This window comes from Oryza glaberrima, chromosome 5 (assembly GCF_000147395.1).
Source record: "Oryza glaberrima chromosome 5, OglaRS2, whole genome shotgun sequence".
Classification (NCBI taxonomy): domain Eukaryota; kingdom Viridiplantae; phylum Streptophyta; class Magnoliopsida; order Poales; family Poaceae; genus Oryza; species Oryza glaberrima.
Window position 1 is genome coordinate 2,449,681 of NC_068330.1, and position 17,347 is coordinate 2,467,027.

Sequence of the window (17,347 nt, forward strand, 5' to 3'; positions counted from 1 at the left end):
TTTCGGTCCGGTTTTTTTCTGCCCATCCATAAGAGCCACAGTTGTAGCAAGGTTCTTTTGGAATAAATTAGATCCGCACCAATTTTACATTGCTCCATTAACTTGACAACACCATCAATTTTACATTGCTCCGCATGACTTAACCATCTATAAGTCTAACACCATCATTGTTATAACCGTATACACATGACGATCACTTACCCTACACTGGCTGTGCTTCGGGAGAGAGGGTTGGGAAGCCTAACTCCCTAGCGCGCAAAACAAAGCATCGTTTAGTGCATAATTAATTAAGTATTAGCTAAAATATTAAAAATGGATTAATATTATTTTCTAAAGTAATGTCCATATAGAAAATTTTTGTAAAATATGCACGTTTAACAATTTGAAAAGTGTGCGTGCGAAAAATGAGAAATGTGAGTTAGGAATGTAGAGATAAGAGCTCAACCACCTTTAAGGGAAAAAAATGAATTTTATATTTTTGCAAATAGAAAAGAAACATCGAATGAAATCTGCAGTATTTCGAATTCGAAAGATTTCATTTCATACGCATTTTGTCTTTTTTCTTCACCCCCAACAACACGCATCCGGCTGGCTCGATCTCGACACACCAACCAAAAATCGAATCGCGTTCGAGCCATCGAGCCGACAAGGCGACAACAGCCACAACGCCTCACTCCCCCCACCCCACGCGCTCCGACGAGCTCCGATCCGCCGCCCACCTCGCCGCCCGCCGGCGATGAGCACCGCCTCCGGCGACGGCGGGGACGGCGGCGGCGGCGGGGATGGCGCCTCGTCGGCCGCGGGGGGCGGCGGGAGGCGGATCCCGCCCGCCTCGTCCATGCCGTGGGTCCGCAACCTCCGCCGCTTCGTCGGCACGGGCGCCGGCCTCGGATCCGAGGCCTTGATGGGTCAGTGCCGTTCGCCGCCGCCCCATCCCTTCTGCTTTCCTGTGGTGTTTGGCCGGGCCGGGATTCCGTTCCTCATCGTGGAGATGGCGGTGCTGTTAGGGTTTACGCGTCTCTTCCATGAAAATGATGATGTGATTGGGGAGGAGAAATTATGGGCCCCCCTCTAGTGGGAAGGATTACTATTATGTGTTCCTCAGGTTTGAGATTGCATAACGCAGCGTGTGGATGCGTGGAATGGGCTCGCTCTTGCTTGATTTGCAGTGGGTGATTTGGGTGGAGCGGCATAGTTTCTTGACATTTGACGAAGGTCACAACTCACAAGATGTTCAGGCTTCTGGGAGTCCTCTGCACAGAGGAAGGCTTGCCGGCTGTGGACGCAGTCAGTAGTGGCAATGTAGGGTGATGGGCTGGGATTTTGAGTCTTCGTCGTGGAGATGGCGATAAGGTTAGGGTTTACGCGCCTCTTCCATGAAATGGTGATGCTATTGGGGAGTAGAAGTTAGGGTGCTCTAGTGGGAAGGGTTACTGGATGAGTTATAGTGCCTCATGTTTGAAATTGCATAATGCAGCCGGTGGATGTTGAAATGAACTCACTCTTGCTTGATTTCCACTGGGTGATTTGGGTGGAGAGGCATATGCTTTTCACCTTTGAGGCTTTCACAAAAGTCACAAGATGAAATCTTCTGGGAGTCCTTTTCACATACTCCCTCCATCCCCCCCCCCCCCCCCCCAAAAAAAAAAAAAACCCAATCCTGGGGTGCATCGCTAGGATTGGGTTTTTTTTGGTACATAGGGAGTAGTAACTAGTAAGGCACTGTAGGCATGTCGGCCACAGACGAGTAAATAGTGGTAGGAGTAGTAAGGCACTGTAGGCTTATCGGCCACAGACGAGTGAGTAGTGGCATTGTAGGAAGACAAACATCAGATTTTAGTCATGTGCGTTTTACTTGTTGATACGTAAGCTGAGGCTATTGGTAATGTGGCTTGAGGATATCTCCCAGCTAGTTCAGGAAAACTTTGATCCATATAGTGCATATAGTTGAGGCTTAGTTGTCCTTTTCTGTTTTAATCGCATTTGTGGAATTAGGGACTATAAGATAAGATGTCTCATTGGCATGCAATTTTTGGGTGCATTTGCTACAATAACATGGTTGCTTTGTTGATCAATATTCGCATGTTTTTCATGTGCCTGCTTGTAAACTATTTGTTTTAAACCTTTGATCGCAGAACTGGAAACAAAAAGGATACTGCTTGAGATTTTCAAGGAGCGCCAACGGAAGAGTATGGAAGCTGGTGCCATTCCAAGTTTTTATAAGAAGGTGCACAGCTTGGTTCAGTTTATTGGATACCGAGATTTCATAATCTTTTACGTTATTATCAAATTCGCAGCGTAAGCAAAATAAAGATCTTGACAACAGTAGCTGCTTTGACAAACGATGATAAAAAAGATATTGGTTTCCTAAGTATCATAGTTTAGTTCTGATTCAAGAATGCATTGCCTTCTCGTCAACTCATGAAATTAATATCTCCTTTATGGACAGAAACCTGAAGATGGATCCATTAGCAATAGAGTTCAGAAATTGGCAAAGTACAGGTTTCTAAAGGTAATGTTTGATTTCTTCTTATTGCTATTGAGATATTCGTGTTTGGTTGGCAGCTTACTTGCATTGCCATTTAATCTTCTCATGGTTTGGGCCTTACAATAGTTATTTTAAACAAATGGCAGAAACAATCTGAACTTCTGCTTAATGCTGATGATCTTGATGCCATGTGGGTTTGTCTCAGAGAAAATTGCGTAATTGATGATGCTACAGGTGCTGAAAAGGTAGGTTGTTTTATGTACCTTTATTTCAGACCAGCAATCTGCCAGTTTTTAATCTAAAAAGTTTCAGATCCTTGGATGACAATATGCATCATATGTCTACAATATGCACGCAAAAAACTCATCCAAAATGAAAAAAATCTTTTGGTGTGATATGCTTAATCTCTTTTAGGGGATTTTTTTAGTTCATTGCTACTTGCTTGAATTTGGTGTACATACTGCCCTGTAAATCTAACGATGATCCTTGTATCTGTATTTGTGTTTGGTGTAGTTGTTCATGTAGCAGTTTTGGTTCGATTACCTTGCTCATCTATTTTTCTGGAGTCTTGCAGATGAATTATGAAGACTTTTGCCATATTGCAACAGTATGCACAGAGCAGATCGGCCAGAAGTGCAAGCGTTTCTTCAGCCCTTCAAATTTTATGAAGTTTGAGAAGGATGATTCTGGGAGAATTGCAATCCTACCATTTTATCTTTATGTTATGCGGACAGTAAGTTATTTTCAAACAAATATTATTAGGATTACCAAATTTGATTTGTGTAATATTTGATGTCTTCCATTTGCATCTCTGATAAACTGGTAATTCTAGCCCACACCATGCTTCTTTTCCAATTTCCCATTGGATGTACTCCTAGTTCTTTTTACTAAATGACAAAGTAGGCTAGTTATATGTTATCATCAGTTGCTCCATTATTATTGTTAGTTAGCTTTTATTAGAAAAGCCATTCAAAGCAATAACACCAAATCGCTATTACAATACAAGAACATGAGTCATGTCATTCACCAAAATAAACTTGATGGGTGTAACAATGCCCAAGGAAGCTAAAATCGTTTCCTCCTATTACATCAGGATGGGTCACATTTAAGTCTGAAACATCACATAAACTCTGAATTCCCATCCAGCAAATTTTTTGCTGAATCCATATTTATAGCTATAACTTATTTCAAATCATTATCATGCATGCTACTGTTTCTTTTTCCTTGCGTATACAATTGTATGACATTCTTTTAACTAATTTCTTCAGGTATCTCTCACACAAGCGAGAATTGATATGAGTGAGCTTGATGAGGATTCTGATGGTTTCCTTCAACCTCATGTAAGGACATCCTAACACACGTTAACGCCATTGCACACCTTAGTAATGTTTGACATGACTTAATTCTATTAACAGGAAATGGAAGCATACATAAGAGGGCTTATCCCCAATTTGGCACAACTGCGTGATATGCCATCAGCATTTGTTCAAATGTACTGCCGCATAGCTGCACGCAAGTTCTTTTTCTTCTGCGATCCACACAGACGAGGTTTAGAACCAACCTTTAAGTGCAGTTGTATTAATATGCAAATTACTTTAATCGATACATTTATTCTTTGTAAGAGTAGCTAACTGTTTGTAATCGATACATTTTTTTTTTCAGGGAAAGCATGCATAAAGAAAGTATTGCTGAGCAATTGTCTTCAGGAACTTATGGAACTACATCAGGTAATAGAAGAAACATATTTCATGGTTTGCTGGTAGAAACTCTGTAAATTTTATACCCTTATAGGCTTACAACATAGTATTGCTGTATCCTATATTCTGTTTCTTTGTGGTTACGATTCTTATCAACTATATTTTCAGGAGAGTGAGGAAGAGGTTACTGATACTGAGCAGGCTGAAAATTGGTTTTCCCTGACGTCAGCTCAGCGCATTTGTGGTATGCCAGCCACCCTCATGTCTGGTTTTCTGATTTTTCTTTTGTGGTAGCAGTAGCACACAATCAGTGCTCTCCAAAAAGTTACCTTTTGCCATTCTATTGCAGTATAGTTGATGATCTACCTAATGCGCATGGTCCCATGCAGATATGTTTCTTGCACTTGACAAAGATACAAATGGAACATTGAGCAAACAGGAGCTCAAGGAATATGCAGATGGCACATTGACTGATATCTTCATTGAAAGAGGTTAAAATCCATTATCTGCTCTCATGATACTTTATGTTTGTCTTTCTAGACGTCCTAACCAAAAAGAAACACGCAATTGCAGTATGTGAAGTTTTTTTATGCATTATACACATAGATCATGGTGTATTTCATAAATCTTTAGTCGTGAATAGATAAACAATATTATAACTTCTTTTCTTTTTCCAGTTTTTGATGAGCATGTACGCCGGAGCAAAGTTGGAGGTGGCAACAGTCGTGAAATGGACTTTGAAAGCTTTCTTGACTTTGTTTTGGCTCTAGAAAACAAAGATACTCCTGAAGGATTGACATACCTATTTAGATGCCTTGATCTTAATGGAAGGGGATTCCTGACAACTGCTGATATCCATACATTATTTAGGTATGTACGGGGAATCTATACTGTATATTTTTTGGGCAGTGACGGAAACATCTGCTTCGGAAAAGTGGCTTAAGCAGGAGAAAGTTGATTGTTGTTCATTAGAATAGCTTTTCCATGGCATATAAAAGTTGAGCTAGCATTGTTTTTGTCAAAATTGGGAACAGCCTCTGCAATCACATGCTGAATAATTTACTGCTATTCTATTCCTCTGTTAACTTTTATCTCGGAAGAAAAGAAAGGAGGATGTGAGAGTTAGCATTCCTGCCTGATACAATCTTCCTAGATTTAATCTGCCATTTTGTTTGCTTGCTGAACTATTAGACAGTTTTGCTGGCCTTAGTGGGCAGGACATCACCATGGCGTTGGTTCAATCGCACATAGGTGTCGCTGTTTCTTACATACTCACAAGTGCAACATCTTCATTTGCACGTGTACATATTTTTATATACTTCAGTATTTTCTCAGTTTCTTATGAGAACTAATTAGTAAATAATTAGGAAATCTTGATGTGTTCAATAGACTATAGGAATGGTTCAAACTAGATGTCATACATATTTGTAATATCCTTTGGACCTTTGTAAGGCCTTGTTCGGTTAATCCCAAGAGGGAGGGATTGGAGGGGATTAATTCCACACCAATACACCACAATAGGTGTGGAATAAATCCCCTCCAAAACCGTCTCAATCCCCTTGTGGGAGGGATTAACCGAACAAGGCCTAAGTGGTTTTACCATCAAAAAACCATTTTGGAACAGTTATTCATATTAAACTTCTAATAGGTTTGCCAGTTAGATCACCAGTCATCATTATTTTTACTTCGATTGTTCATCTTACTCAAGCAACTTCGTCATCGTTTCCAGGGATGTACACCAGAAATGGATTGAAGGCGGAAACTATGAACTTTGCATCGAAGACGTGAGGGATGAAATCTGGGACATGGTAAAGCCGGCAGATCCTCTCAGGATCGCACTAACAGATCTTCTATCTTGCAAGCAAGGCGGGACTATTGCCAGCATGCTTATAGATGTGCGCGGCTTCTGGGCCCACGACAACAGAGAGAACCTCCTCCAGGAAGAGGAAGAGCAAGTGGAAGAGGCCTGAGTTCTCCAGCTGCCGTGCAACCAACCTGGTAAACTCTCAACCGCAAGGCACTGGCAATTGCTGGTATCTCGCAACCGCAAGGCACGGGCAATTGCTTGTACCACTGTATGTGTGCCATTGTAGCTTACATAGTGTATTAGAATCAAGTTCAACCTGTTCGCTGAGAGACTTGTTGTAACCTGTAAGTGTTCCATTTGTGTAACCGGAGTGAAATCTGACATATTTTGAGTTGAACATGGTTTTGTCGTGTCGACCAGATGTATTACCGCAGGGCTTGGTTGGATGCAGAAAGGAAAGCCTCAGCCTGTGGAATTTGTACGTCTATGCGACACCACGCATGTAATTCGGTTTGCAACTGCAAGTCTATATACGCAAAAATACATTGTATGCCCTTTGATGTAGTGGTTATTTGTGCCCTTCTCCGTGCCAATCACTAGTTTGCTTTCATTTGGACGTGCTCTACTTTCTGCATTTGGAAGATTGCACAGATTTCATTGACTGCTCCCTCTACGTTTTCTAGCAGTGTTTAAGGTTGAGATGAAATTCGTTTGATGCCTTACACAACTTTAGGACAATCGTAGGAAGAAAAAAACAAAGGAATAGGAAAAACATAGGATTCTGGCAGGAATACAATTGTAAAACAGAGGATTGCAAAACACAGGGAAAACACAGGAATGGCCGTTTGATTGGGCCACAGGAAAAACACATGAATCAGATGAGAGAGATAGACTTAGAGAAAATGTTCCAAGAGGTTAGACCTCTTGCTAACTTTTCTCTAAAATATACATAGGATTAATCATTTCATAGGAATTTTAAAAGCTTGGATAGGATTCAATCCTTTGTTTCAAAGGACTTCATAGGATTTTTTCCATAGGATTGAAATCCTCTAAAATTTCTACATTTTTCCTACAAATCAAATGGGCCTTACTTGTTTGGAAAAGACGATGCAAAATTGCAAATGCCCTATATTTATAGATGGTGGGAGTAAATATTTTGAAAAACTTTCAACAACATATGCTTATTTTTGTTGGGTCCCCTTATTTACTGGTTGGTTAAATACAGTGGTGATGCCGGTTCGGCCCTTTTGGACACTACTAGAGGTTGTGTTCGGCAGCCCCTCTTCCAACCTATCTCTCTCGTTTTCCACACGCACGTTTTTTAAACTGCTAAACGGTGCGTTTTTTTTAAAAAAATTCTATACGAAAGTTGCTTAAAAAAATCAAATTAATCTATTTTTGAAAAAAATTTTAGCAAATAATTAATTAATCACCCGCTAATCGCTACTCCGTTTTCCGTGCGGGCACTTAGTGTTGGGAACCCCTGGTTCGAACACACCCTCTGTCTGAAAAAAAAAACTAATTTCATATAAAAACGTGACACATCCTAATAAAATAAATATTGACATAACCAATTTATCTGAACATAGAGTTGTTGTCGTATCTTAGTATAAAGTTGGTCTATTAGGATGGAGTACACACTAATAACTCTTAATTTGACTTGATTTTTTTTCTTAATTTGACCTTTTAATTTCAAAAAACAACTTTGAAACGGGCCAAAATGTGCCGCCAAACAGCGCAAACCCCATCCATTTTGAAACGAAAGCTGACAAGTGAAGCCAGCGGAGTGGAGTGGACAAATCTCCGAACCACAGATTCCAATTCAAAAACTTTTTCCCCGAGTAGCCTCGCCGTCGCCGTCGCCGGAGATGGAGGCGGCGCGGGAGTCAATGGCGGCGCTCGTCGACGCCGGCCTCTACGACTGCGCCCAGACGCTCGTCCGTAACCCCCCATCCTCCCTTCCCTCCCCTCCCCCTCCCCCTCCCTCCCGCCCCAGTTCCCCTCTCCGAATCACTAGGGTTTCGCTTTTGCCCCCACGAATCAGTCGCTGCACCTGCGTGCGCGTGGATCGGGCTCGCTTGGGTCTCGTCTCTCGTCTTGGGACCTGTGGTTGGTTCATCGCCTGTGCCGCGCGAGGTTGGGCGGGTGGTTGGGTGATTGTGCGATCGGGCTGGCTGGGCGCGAGATATTTTTTTTTTTTGTCTTTGTTATCTGTTTCATAATGTATCGAGATTGATTTCGAGTGGAGATAATGCTAGTTTGTTACTTGCAGGGGTGCTTTCTTGTGTCTTCATCACCTGCGAGCAGCGAGGCTGGTATGTCCATGAAGGTGGAAAGCTTGGTAAGCTCCATTGAGTAGCTCGGGAAATGGTGCTAATTTGGTCTTAACCATTGATAGTCCTTGTTCTGTCCAGAGTTGGATCGTTGAAGCATTTACGCTACTTAATCTATGGGAAGTCTGTTTATGTTGTTGCTTTGTTGCTAGGAGCTTAACTGAGGATTCTTCATCTAGAAGAACTTTACATTGTCGATTTCTGTTGTCTAGAAGGTCCAATATTGATCTTCTTGGAGCTTAAGGTGTCAGTGTATTGCAGGTACTGCATGGTGATGCTTTGCATGGAGAGAAAGAATTTCGCAGGGCACTGGTAATATTGCCGATAAATCTATGTTGATAGAAAAACGATAATGCATTTTGGGATTTCATTGTATTCGGAAATGTAACACATGATTCAGACCCCAGTTCTGAAATCTTAGTCTCTTATTTCCTGTTTCACCATGGTAGAGTGCCTACAAACAAGCTATGCAATACAGCAAAAACATTCCTAGGCAAGCAACAAGTAATACTAGAAGCTCAGTAACTGCCACTGGCCGGTCTCCTTCTCCAAATTCTTCAAGTCTTGCACCACTCAATGAAAATGAGGTGAAAACAGCTCGGCAGGCCATTAGATATTCCGTTCGTTGTTATTTATTTGTCATATCTAGCAAGCAACTCATTCTTTTTCTACTGTTGCAGGTGAAATTTAAAATTGCACTTTGCTATTCTGCTCTACGTGAGCATCGTGAAGCACTTCAAGAGGTTTCCATTTTTCATTCACCTTTGTTTAGTTCTCTATTATATTCCTGAATGTTACTCCATCCTGGGAAGTGGAAAGGCAGGATCATCTGAATATATGTAGGATGACTCGGACTCACTTGTGGTAGCTTCTTCTGTATGATGGAAGACATATGATGCAAAACATGGCCTCTATGTTGCCTGCAGATGGAAGGGATTCCTTCTAAAGCGAGGACTCTAAAAATGAATCTGATGTTAGGGAAGCTATATCGGATATCCAGAAATAATCGTGCAGCTGCTGTATGTTATAAAGAGTGCCTGAGGTATGCAATGCCAAATTATTTTGCTTCCTAGCTCCTCAATTCTGCAACAGTGCAAACAATCACATAACTACCATTTTCTTTTGCATATCACGTTTCCCCCTTAACATTGATACAGAAACCAACATTTTTTTTCACCATTAAAAATATTGCCCCTCACTTGGCCATTTCATGAAGATTTAGTTTGACAAATTTCTTTCTACATCTATATGCTCTTATGACAGGCAATGCCCTTATGTTTTTGAGGCTATTACAGCTTTGGCTGAAATGGGGCTTTCTTCAAAGGAGTTCTCTTTGATATTCTCACAAGTAAGTGTTTTGCTCCATAGGCAGCTTGTATTTTCAAACTGAATATAGTGCAGTTTTAGTGAGGTCAGATAAATACTAGTTATGCTAGATCCTAAGACTCTTGAGTGCTTGATTGCCTGCCATTTTTTCTGGTTGCCTATTATGCTTGCCATGTATATAGGCTGTCTAATCCCATTGATGCCATGCCTTGGCCAGTATTGCTACACAACTACATAGGTCATTGTTTGTTTTGCTTTACATCAAAGGACCATTTCTCAGCATCATATAAACAATGATATTTTATTGATGGAAGATGCATACTGCAACAGAGAAAAAGAAGTAAATTACATGCTGTTAATAGTTCTATATAATATATCCCTTTATTTTATTGATGATCTCTTTATTTCATATACAATATTTACCTTCGCACAATTCAATGTTATTACAGAACCATCATCCCACCAATTTTTTATCCTTTCTATATTTCCTTTGGCGCCGTGAGCACTGCAAAAAGGAAATAATGAGCGCACATCAGTTTATTATGCAATTGAAGATGTGGTATTCTCTGTAGGCACCAAATCGAGGAGGCAAGGCTCCAGGTGACTCTTTAGATGCACAGCGTTGGTGGAACGTAAGTGAACTACTTGCACCCTTGTGTAGATAGAACATGCGAACCCCAAAAATATTTGACATTTCTTATGTTTGATACAAGTAAACTTCTATGCTGGATTTTCTTAGTATATTTTATTTACATTGATTATTGAACCTCAAAACCACTTTTACTTTCGAAACTTATTAAATTGGAAGAGTGGGAATGAAGTCCTTTCCTTTTCAGCTCTATGTTACCATTGTATGAACTGAGCCCACTTGTGGAACAGTTCTATCATGCACAGCTTTTAACTCATGGAGTTCTTTTCCCTGACCACAAATAATTTGTCACCACTGCGTCAACAAATGCACACCTGCACTTCTATTGTTTTCTTGTAGTGGGGATACTGTGATCAATACTAGAACATTAGGAAGCACCATGATATTGTACCTACTGATCACATGCAGTTGTATTTTTTTTTATGTTGTGGATTTATCAGAAGAACCCATTTTGTTCCGCTCACAGCTACAGTGCTGCTTTAGATTTGGGCTCAATTATGTATAAGAGTTTCCTTGCAAACTCTACTTAACTCATGCAGCATACAGTTGATCATACTTATTGTTCTTGTTATTGGTTGACTCAAACAATTATTGACTTAAATCATTGTTTTCTTAACAGCGCTATGTTGAGGCCCAATGTTGCATTGCTTCACATGATTATAAAGGTGATAAAATAGCATTAATCCAAATTCATTTGACAGTTCTAAACGTAAGATGCACTTATTTTATTTTTGTCATTGTCAAAAAATCGTGTTGCATGATTACAGAGGATTTCCACTACTAAACAAATGATATGTAGTGTTAATGTGTTATATCACCCTGTATTGTCATCTATGTCTTAATTTTCTGTTGGCCCTTGTTCCTTTGGTGTTGGTCCTTGTGCCACTGGGTAAAGCTTGATAGTCAACATTTCTTAACTTCGATTTGTTTGCTTGTATCCTCTCATCTGTTAAGCATAAACTTGAAGAAGTAATACTGATATGCCAAATTCATTTATAGTGGTCGCAAAATATAATCATGTTATTTTTTTGTTTAGGTGGCCTTGACATATATCTAGACTTAATGCAGCGATTCCCGAACAATGTGCACATCTTGCTGGAAATTGCTAAGGTTTGTTTTTCTTCAAGCATTCTGTTTATGTTTTATGTGCTCTCTGTAACATGTGGATTCTTGATGCATTGAGCACCATGGCTATGTCATACTTCTTATTGTTTATGTACTTCATGTTTGGTTCTACTGTGCTCCTCTGTCCTGTCTATAAAATTTCCTTTTGTTATGTGTTGAAATTTTGGAGTTCCTCTTAAAATTTTCATTTGGTGGATTTAATTCCCCTCCATTATGAATTGATCCTGAATTTGGAGCTTATTATTTGAAGGTTGAAGCCATCATAGGTAGGAATGATGAAGCTATCATGAACTTTGAAAAGGTAAAATTAACAAGTATAGACTTGGAACCCCTTAAAACGTAAGTATGTGGTAAAATTATTTGCTTCCTTGCAGGCTCGGTTAATTGATCCAAACATCATGACATATATGGATGAGTATGCAATTCTCCTTAAGTCAAAATCTGACTACACAAAGCTTAACAAGTTGGTACATGATATGCTGCATATTGACCCTGCAAGACCAGAAACATGTCTTGCTCTTGCAGCATTGTGGGAAAGAAAAGATGAAAGAAAAGCTTTGACATATGCTGAAAAGGTTTGTATCGTTACATAATCTTTTATTGAAAGCTAATCTTGATCCTAATGTTCCTTGATTTTCCTTCAACAGAGTCTCCGAGTTGATGATAGACATATAACTGGATATATCATGAAGGTAATAATGCAAAAGATTGTCCGAACGACTGGATTTTGCACTGTTGTAGACATGCAGTGGCATTTTCTTGCTTTGCAAAGTATTATAGAGAAATCTCTGCAATGAATTGCGTGGGATTAAAACCAAAATGTTATTTTATCAAAGTTAAAACCAAAATGTTGTGATGGTTTTTCTTGGTATTTACTCTGGGAAGTTGTATACTTGTAGCTTTGCTACCTTTGTTTTTGTTTATCCACACGTCAGGCTTATTGTTTGCTTATTGCTTTTCAAGGGAAATCTTCATCTTTTGTTGAATCGACCTGATTTGGCAGTCACAGACTTCAGGGGAGCTCAAGAACTTAGGGCCGATCTTCGCTCTTATCAAGGTATTTTGGTGATGCTCCTGATTTTGAAGATCAAATCATACCATCAGTCTAATACATATACTATATCAGGATTGGTACGTGCTTATCTAGCGCTCTCTAAATGCAAAGATGCATTATTCACTGCACGTGAAGCAATGAAGGTTATGCATCAGTCTGCAAAAGCTCTCAAATTAGTTGGTGATGTGCATGCTATCAGTTCCAGTGGGAGAGAGAAGGTAATATTTATTTTCCTTGGTCATTTATACCTCAATTATATTTTGGTAATGGTCAGTTAGTCACTTGGTCACAATTATAGTTTGCACACTTCCCCTCAATAATAGCACCCTTTGACAAATTCATTGCACAATTTCCAGGCTAGGAAGTTCTATGAATCCGCCATTCGTCTTGAACCTGGATTTCTGGGAGCTGCATTGGCTTTGGCTGATCTGCATGTCGCTGAAGGACGAAATAAGGATGCAGTATTGCTGCTTGAAAGATATCTAAGACAGTGGGCAGATGATTCTCTACACATCAAGTTGGCTCAAGTTTTTGCAGCAACGAATATGCTTTCTGATGCACTTTCCCACTACCAATCTGCTCTAAGGTGCGACTTTTCTCTTGGAGTTGAACTGTCAAATAGCATCGTTGTTGCAATAGCGTGTTTCCTCTTTTGTTATTGACCTGAAACCCAAAGAGTACTTGAGACACTCAACACACAAGTAGTCAATATATAATGCATTGATATACTGGATATAACTAAAGTATGTGGGTAAGATTGTAATGCTGGTTCCTGGACTATGTAGCAGTTAAGTTTTGTGCTGAATCCGATAACTGGGTTGGACGGGGTGAACTGAATTATCTGTATGATACAATTTTTTTTGGAGACACTACTGTTTCAGCTGGTGGAATTCGTTTTTTTATAACCTTTGGCTACTACTTATCCATGTGCCAACATAACTATTTCATGTTCTAGTTGAAAAAGATTCCACCCGTGATGCAGGATAAACCCACATAATGAGGCCGCAAAGAAAGGATTGGAACGCTTAGAGAAGCAAATGAAGGTTCGTGTTCCATATGTAACCATCTATCATGGAGCCTACCCAGCTCTCACATCCAGAACAAGAAAAAAAATGACTCTGATTTTCCATATGCAGGGAGTAGACCCGGACGCGCCTGAAGAGGACGAAGAGAACGAAGCTGACGATGTCGACGGTGATCAAGACGACGCTGAACTACTGTAGAAAAAACCTGATCAACTCACATCAACCCAAGGCACCACCTCTTACCAAGCGTCAACTGCGAAAGAGGACCAAATCTGCAGCCGCTGCCACAGCAGGAGAGCCCCTCAATTGCCATATATCAACTAGCAACTTGGAAGGCACGGCAACTGGAAGACGAGTGACGACGACGGGTGCCTCTCCCTTACCGCGAGTAAGTTTTCTTGCTAACACGAAACCTCGTCGTAGAGTTGCAATGCTCACCGTAGGTTTATTTTTCTAATGCTGGGGAAATGTGAACTGAACTTGTTGGTTTCAAGTCATATTACTACCTCTGTCCTAACATATAGCAACTTAGTACCCAACAGTCCAAATTCCTGGTATCTAGGATGTCTCATTTGATATTAGGGTGCTATATTTTAAGACGGGGTAGTAGTTAATTTGCTCTCCATGTATTATTGTTTTTTACATTATTGTGTTATATATCATGGCGACAAAAAAGGGGCTGCAAGTCGTACAACCTGTGCAGTGATCAGATACGTACGGTATGTATAAGTACGGCGATTCTACCACGCACAGTGGTACATACGTATACGTACACTAGCCAGCAGCTGGAGCTGGCTGGCTTCTCTACTACACTGGCATGCAGCTTGGTGTGGCAGGCTACACCCAGAGCGCGCCGGCGTCGCGGAGGAGCGGGACAAGGCCGCCGGCGACGTGGAGCGACATGACCCGGTCGGTGGAGCCGACGAGCCTGCCGCCGATGAACACTGTCGGCACCACGACGCCGCGGCCGCGGCCACCGCCGTTGGCGGCGGTGCCGGCGAGCAACATCCCGGCGAGCGCGTTCTCCATGTCGGCGCCGGCGGGCTCCTCGTCGAGCTCCACCACGCGGGCGTCGACGCCGAGCTCCCGGAGCAGGCGCGTCACGGCGTGGGACATGCCGCACGAGCTCTTGCTGAACACCACCACCGCCTTCTGCGACGCCAGCCTTGTCACCCTGTCCATCTCTATATATGCAAATGTCTATGTGCCTAGTGTCTTCTTCCCCGTCTCCGGCGACTACGACCTGGCCGCGGAATGCGCCGGGATCTTTGGCTGGATGGATGTCACCGGCGGTGATCGCCCGATCGATCGAGGTTGTGTCACTTGTCAGTGATGCTGATCTGCTGGTTGTGCTTGCATTTGAGAGGTTAGGGAAGGCATGCTTATATAGTGTTCTTATGCATGTTGGCGAAATGGTATATCGCGCGTGCAAATGCTGGGTGAATATGGAGTTAAAGAATCTTCAGAGGAATAATTAAAGGCGATCGATCGATTTATGCATTTCTGCGGGTTTTTTTTTTCTTCTCTCTCTTTCTTTTGGTTTTGGGATAATGGTTGGCACCATTTCTGGGTTGTGAAAAAGATGAGCTGATAGATAGGTTGGTAAGGAATATGGAACATTTTGGCGGCGACGGAAACGATTTGCGGCGTTTTTTTTGCACAAAAGGTGGCTGCATTTTGATAAGGCCTGGATACACCTGATAATTTTTGTTATGAACGATGATCGTGCTGTGCAAGGTTACTTTTTCGATTATGATTTCTTTCTTTTATCCGGGAAGGATGATCAGCAATCCACTAGACTGTCGATACGTAACAATGTAACTCGGTACTATGTATGATGTTTGGGAGTGAATTAACACACGATCAGAGATAACCAATGTGAATACTGGCTGTCAGATTAACTTAATCCATGGTCTACACATGCCGACATGCGTATACGTAAAGAGACCTGCAAGTTATGATGATCTTAGGAGTCAAAGAAGATCAGCAATTAAATTAGTTTATCCTATGTTCTGATAAACTTGTTTCATTTGAGACAATACAGAGCAGCCAAACTGACAAAATCTTGCTTTGCTACGTACAACAAAAGCTACTTCTGCAGGTATATCACTGAAGCTACAACAAAGGCTAAAGAGCATCCTTGGACATTTGTGAGGCTATTAAACTCTGGATCCGGGATAGGGACTGATCCAATCAGACATCTGATGCAAAGGGACAAAGAAATACTAGGAAACTAATACATTTTGTACTTCATGTCAGCTATACTTGACAATTCAGTAATTTCAGTCAGTACTGTGGTACCTGGATTATCAAATTGTCACAGAACTCTCTTATCTTTTACTTTCACATTCAGACCACATCATTCCTTAGAGTTATCGTCAGCTCAAGAACAATGTTCTCAAGTCTGAACCACAGCTAGTGATAATTACAGACAATTTCAGTTTCTGCCGTATTAACCCAGAATCAACCTCTCGAAGGGTCAGATCAGCAATCAGGGGAGCCAGATTCCACACAGAATCCCTCAAGAACAACAATGGCCATTAACCACTTGATCAGTGCTGCTCTATCCAATAACTTAAAGCGAATCTCCAAAAGCAGCAGAGGCTTCTCTTCTCCCCACCAGTTTTCTCACCAGATATGGACAGCAAGCGATGCCGCGATCCGAGATCGCTTTTGCCATCGGTAAATCTTTCAAAACAGACCAGGATGATGGAATTTCATATGGATAAGGAGCATCTGGTCTGATATAGGGTAGGGATTCCAGGTAGAGTGTGGTCTCAGGAGATCCCATGCCACACTGTATGTGGCAGATTGTGGGAAACATGGAACCTTGGGCAGTTGCAGCAATGATATTTATAATGAAAGGAATGGAATGGATTCTGCAAGTGGAAGATCAACCATGCATATTGTATTTGACAGATTAGGGAATTTCTTCTGTGAGGATAATCTTTATCTTCCAAACTGTGACAAAAAGCATTCAGTGTTGTACAACAGTACAGTATAAAGAACCTTGATGTGGACAACATAATTCTTAGAGAAGTTTACTGGAATTGAAGCATGGAACCTGCGAATTATAGAGCAATGGCGATGGCAAAACGAGTATTGTTCAGGGAAAAAAAATCAGAGATCATTGGGTAAATGATGAGTTAATCAATTGTTTTAAATTTTTGTAGGAGACAAGTTATGATTTCATACAACATCACACAATGAAACATAGCTTCTGTGGTCTATGAAAAGTTAAAAGAGTAAATCATTTGTTATAGTAAGAACATACCCTATGTGGCTTGAGGAGATGAGGGCATCAAGAAGATGTGAAACTTATGACAATTGTAAAAAAAAAAGAACAAATCAAATAGATCAACTTTAAACCATGCCGAGCATGGAATTGTTCTCCCTATTCTTTAGGGAAATTACTGCCAGTCAGAGGCAGGCAATTAGACTTTATACTCCTTTTTTTAGGGAGTATATGGGAAGTGTAAAAACTAGAAACAAAACAAGCAAGAAAAGTACAAACCTTTCAAGATGTTCTTTTTTTTTTTCATTTCCATATTTATCTTTCTGATTGCTGCTAGGAGTTATCAGAATCTATCTGCTACAAGGCAACAAGATTGGATGACTATGGGCTTCAGCTCAGGTGATGAGCTGAAGTGCCTTCTTGGGGTGCCTGTCTATGATATTCCAAATGCCGTGTGCTGCATCTAAAATGTCTCTACAGTCTTCCAGATGATTCCAGTTGATAGCTTTTACACGTATACCAATTGAAGATATTTGAAACTTTACAGTGAGGAGGGCAAAGACGAGAATCAACTGGAATTAGAGGAGATCCAAACAAAGATGGATGCC

At 40.9% G+C, this 17,347-nt stretch overlaps 3 protein-coding genes and 1 non-coding gene across 6 annotated transcripts; 3 read left to right on the forward strand and 1 right to left on the reverse strand.

Moving 5' to 3' along the window:
* The first annotated feature begins 606 nt into the window (after nucleotides 1-606).
* LOC127773988 (probable serine/threonine-protein phosphatase 2A regulatory subunit B'' subunit TON2) lies at nucleotides 607-6,546 on the forward strand. Its single transcript, XM_052300245.1, has 12 exons — nucleotides 607-908; nucleotides 2,136-2,227; nucleotides 2,450-2,512; nucleotides 2,635-2,733; nucleotides 3,063-3,221; nucleotides 3,757-3,828; nucleotides 3,904-4,036; nucleotides 4,151-4,215; nucleotides 4,354-4,429; nucleotides 4,575-4,676; nucleotides 4,863-5,055; nucleotides 5,915-6,546. Exons 1-12 carry the CDS (start codon nucleotides 737-739, stop codon nucleotides 6,153-6,155), a joined length of 1,467 nt encoding a protein of 488 aa, XP_052156205.1. The 5' UTR covers nucleotides 607-736; the 3' UTR covers nucleotides 6,156-6,546.
* LOC127775224 (small nucleolar RNA snoR104) lies at nucleotides 5,292-5,411 on the forward strand. The gene has a single exon (XR_008017901.1). It is a non-coding gene; the product is annotated as a small nucleolar RNA snoR104 (small nucleolar RNA).
* Nucleotides 6,547-7,775: 1,229 nt separating the features above from the next.
* Nucleotides 7,776-16,852, forward strand: LOC127773596 (anaphase-promoting complex subunit 7). Of its 3 annotated transcripts, none has more exons than XR_008017599.1 (19): nucleotides 7,776-7,929; nucleotides 8,265-8,333; nucleotides 8,587-8,637; nucleotides 8,775-8,912; nucleotides 9,006-9,068; nucleotides 9,252-9,367; nucleotides 9,589-9,673; nucleotides 10,224-10,283; nucleotides 10,920-10,965; nucleotides 11,337-11,410; nucleotides 11,676-11,726; nucleotides 11,800-12,000; nucleotides 12,073-12,117; nucleotides 12,389-12,482; nucleotides 12,552-12,697; nucleotides 12,836-13,065; nucleotides 13,462-13,522; nucleotides 13,616-13,892; nucleotides 15,594-16,852. XR_008017599.1 is itself a non-coding variant. In XM_052299722.1 (18 exons), exons 1-18 carry the CDS (start codon nucleotides 7,861-7,863, stop codon nucleotides 13,700-13,702), a joined length of 1,686 nt encoding a protein of 561 aa, XP_052155682.1. In that variant the 5' UTR covers nucleotides 7,776-7,860; the 3' UTR covers nucleotides 13,703-14,146. The 3 variants fall into 3 exon arrangements, 1 of the variants encoding a protein (XP_052155682.1); XR_008017598.1 differs by lacking the exon at nucleotides 15,594-16,852 and adding an exon at nucleotides 14,208-14,460; XM_052299722.1 differs by lacking the exon at nucleotides 15,594-16,852 and having other exon boundaries at nucleotides 13,616-14,146.
* Nucleotides 14,342-14,686, reverse strand: LOC127773599 (monothiol glutaredoxin-S8). The gene has a single exon (XM_052299724.1). The coding sequence runs from the start codon at nucleotides 14,684-14,686 to the stop codon at nucleotides 14,342-14,344; it is 345 nt and encodes a 114-aa protein (XP_052155684.1).
* Nucleotides 16,853-17,347: the final 495 nt, after the last annotated feature.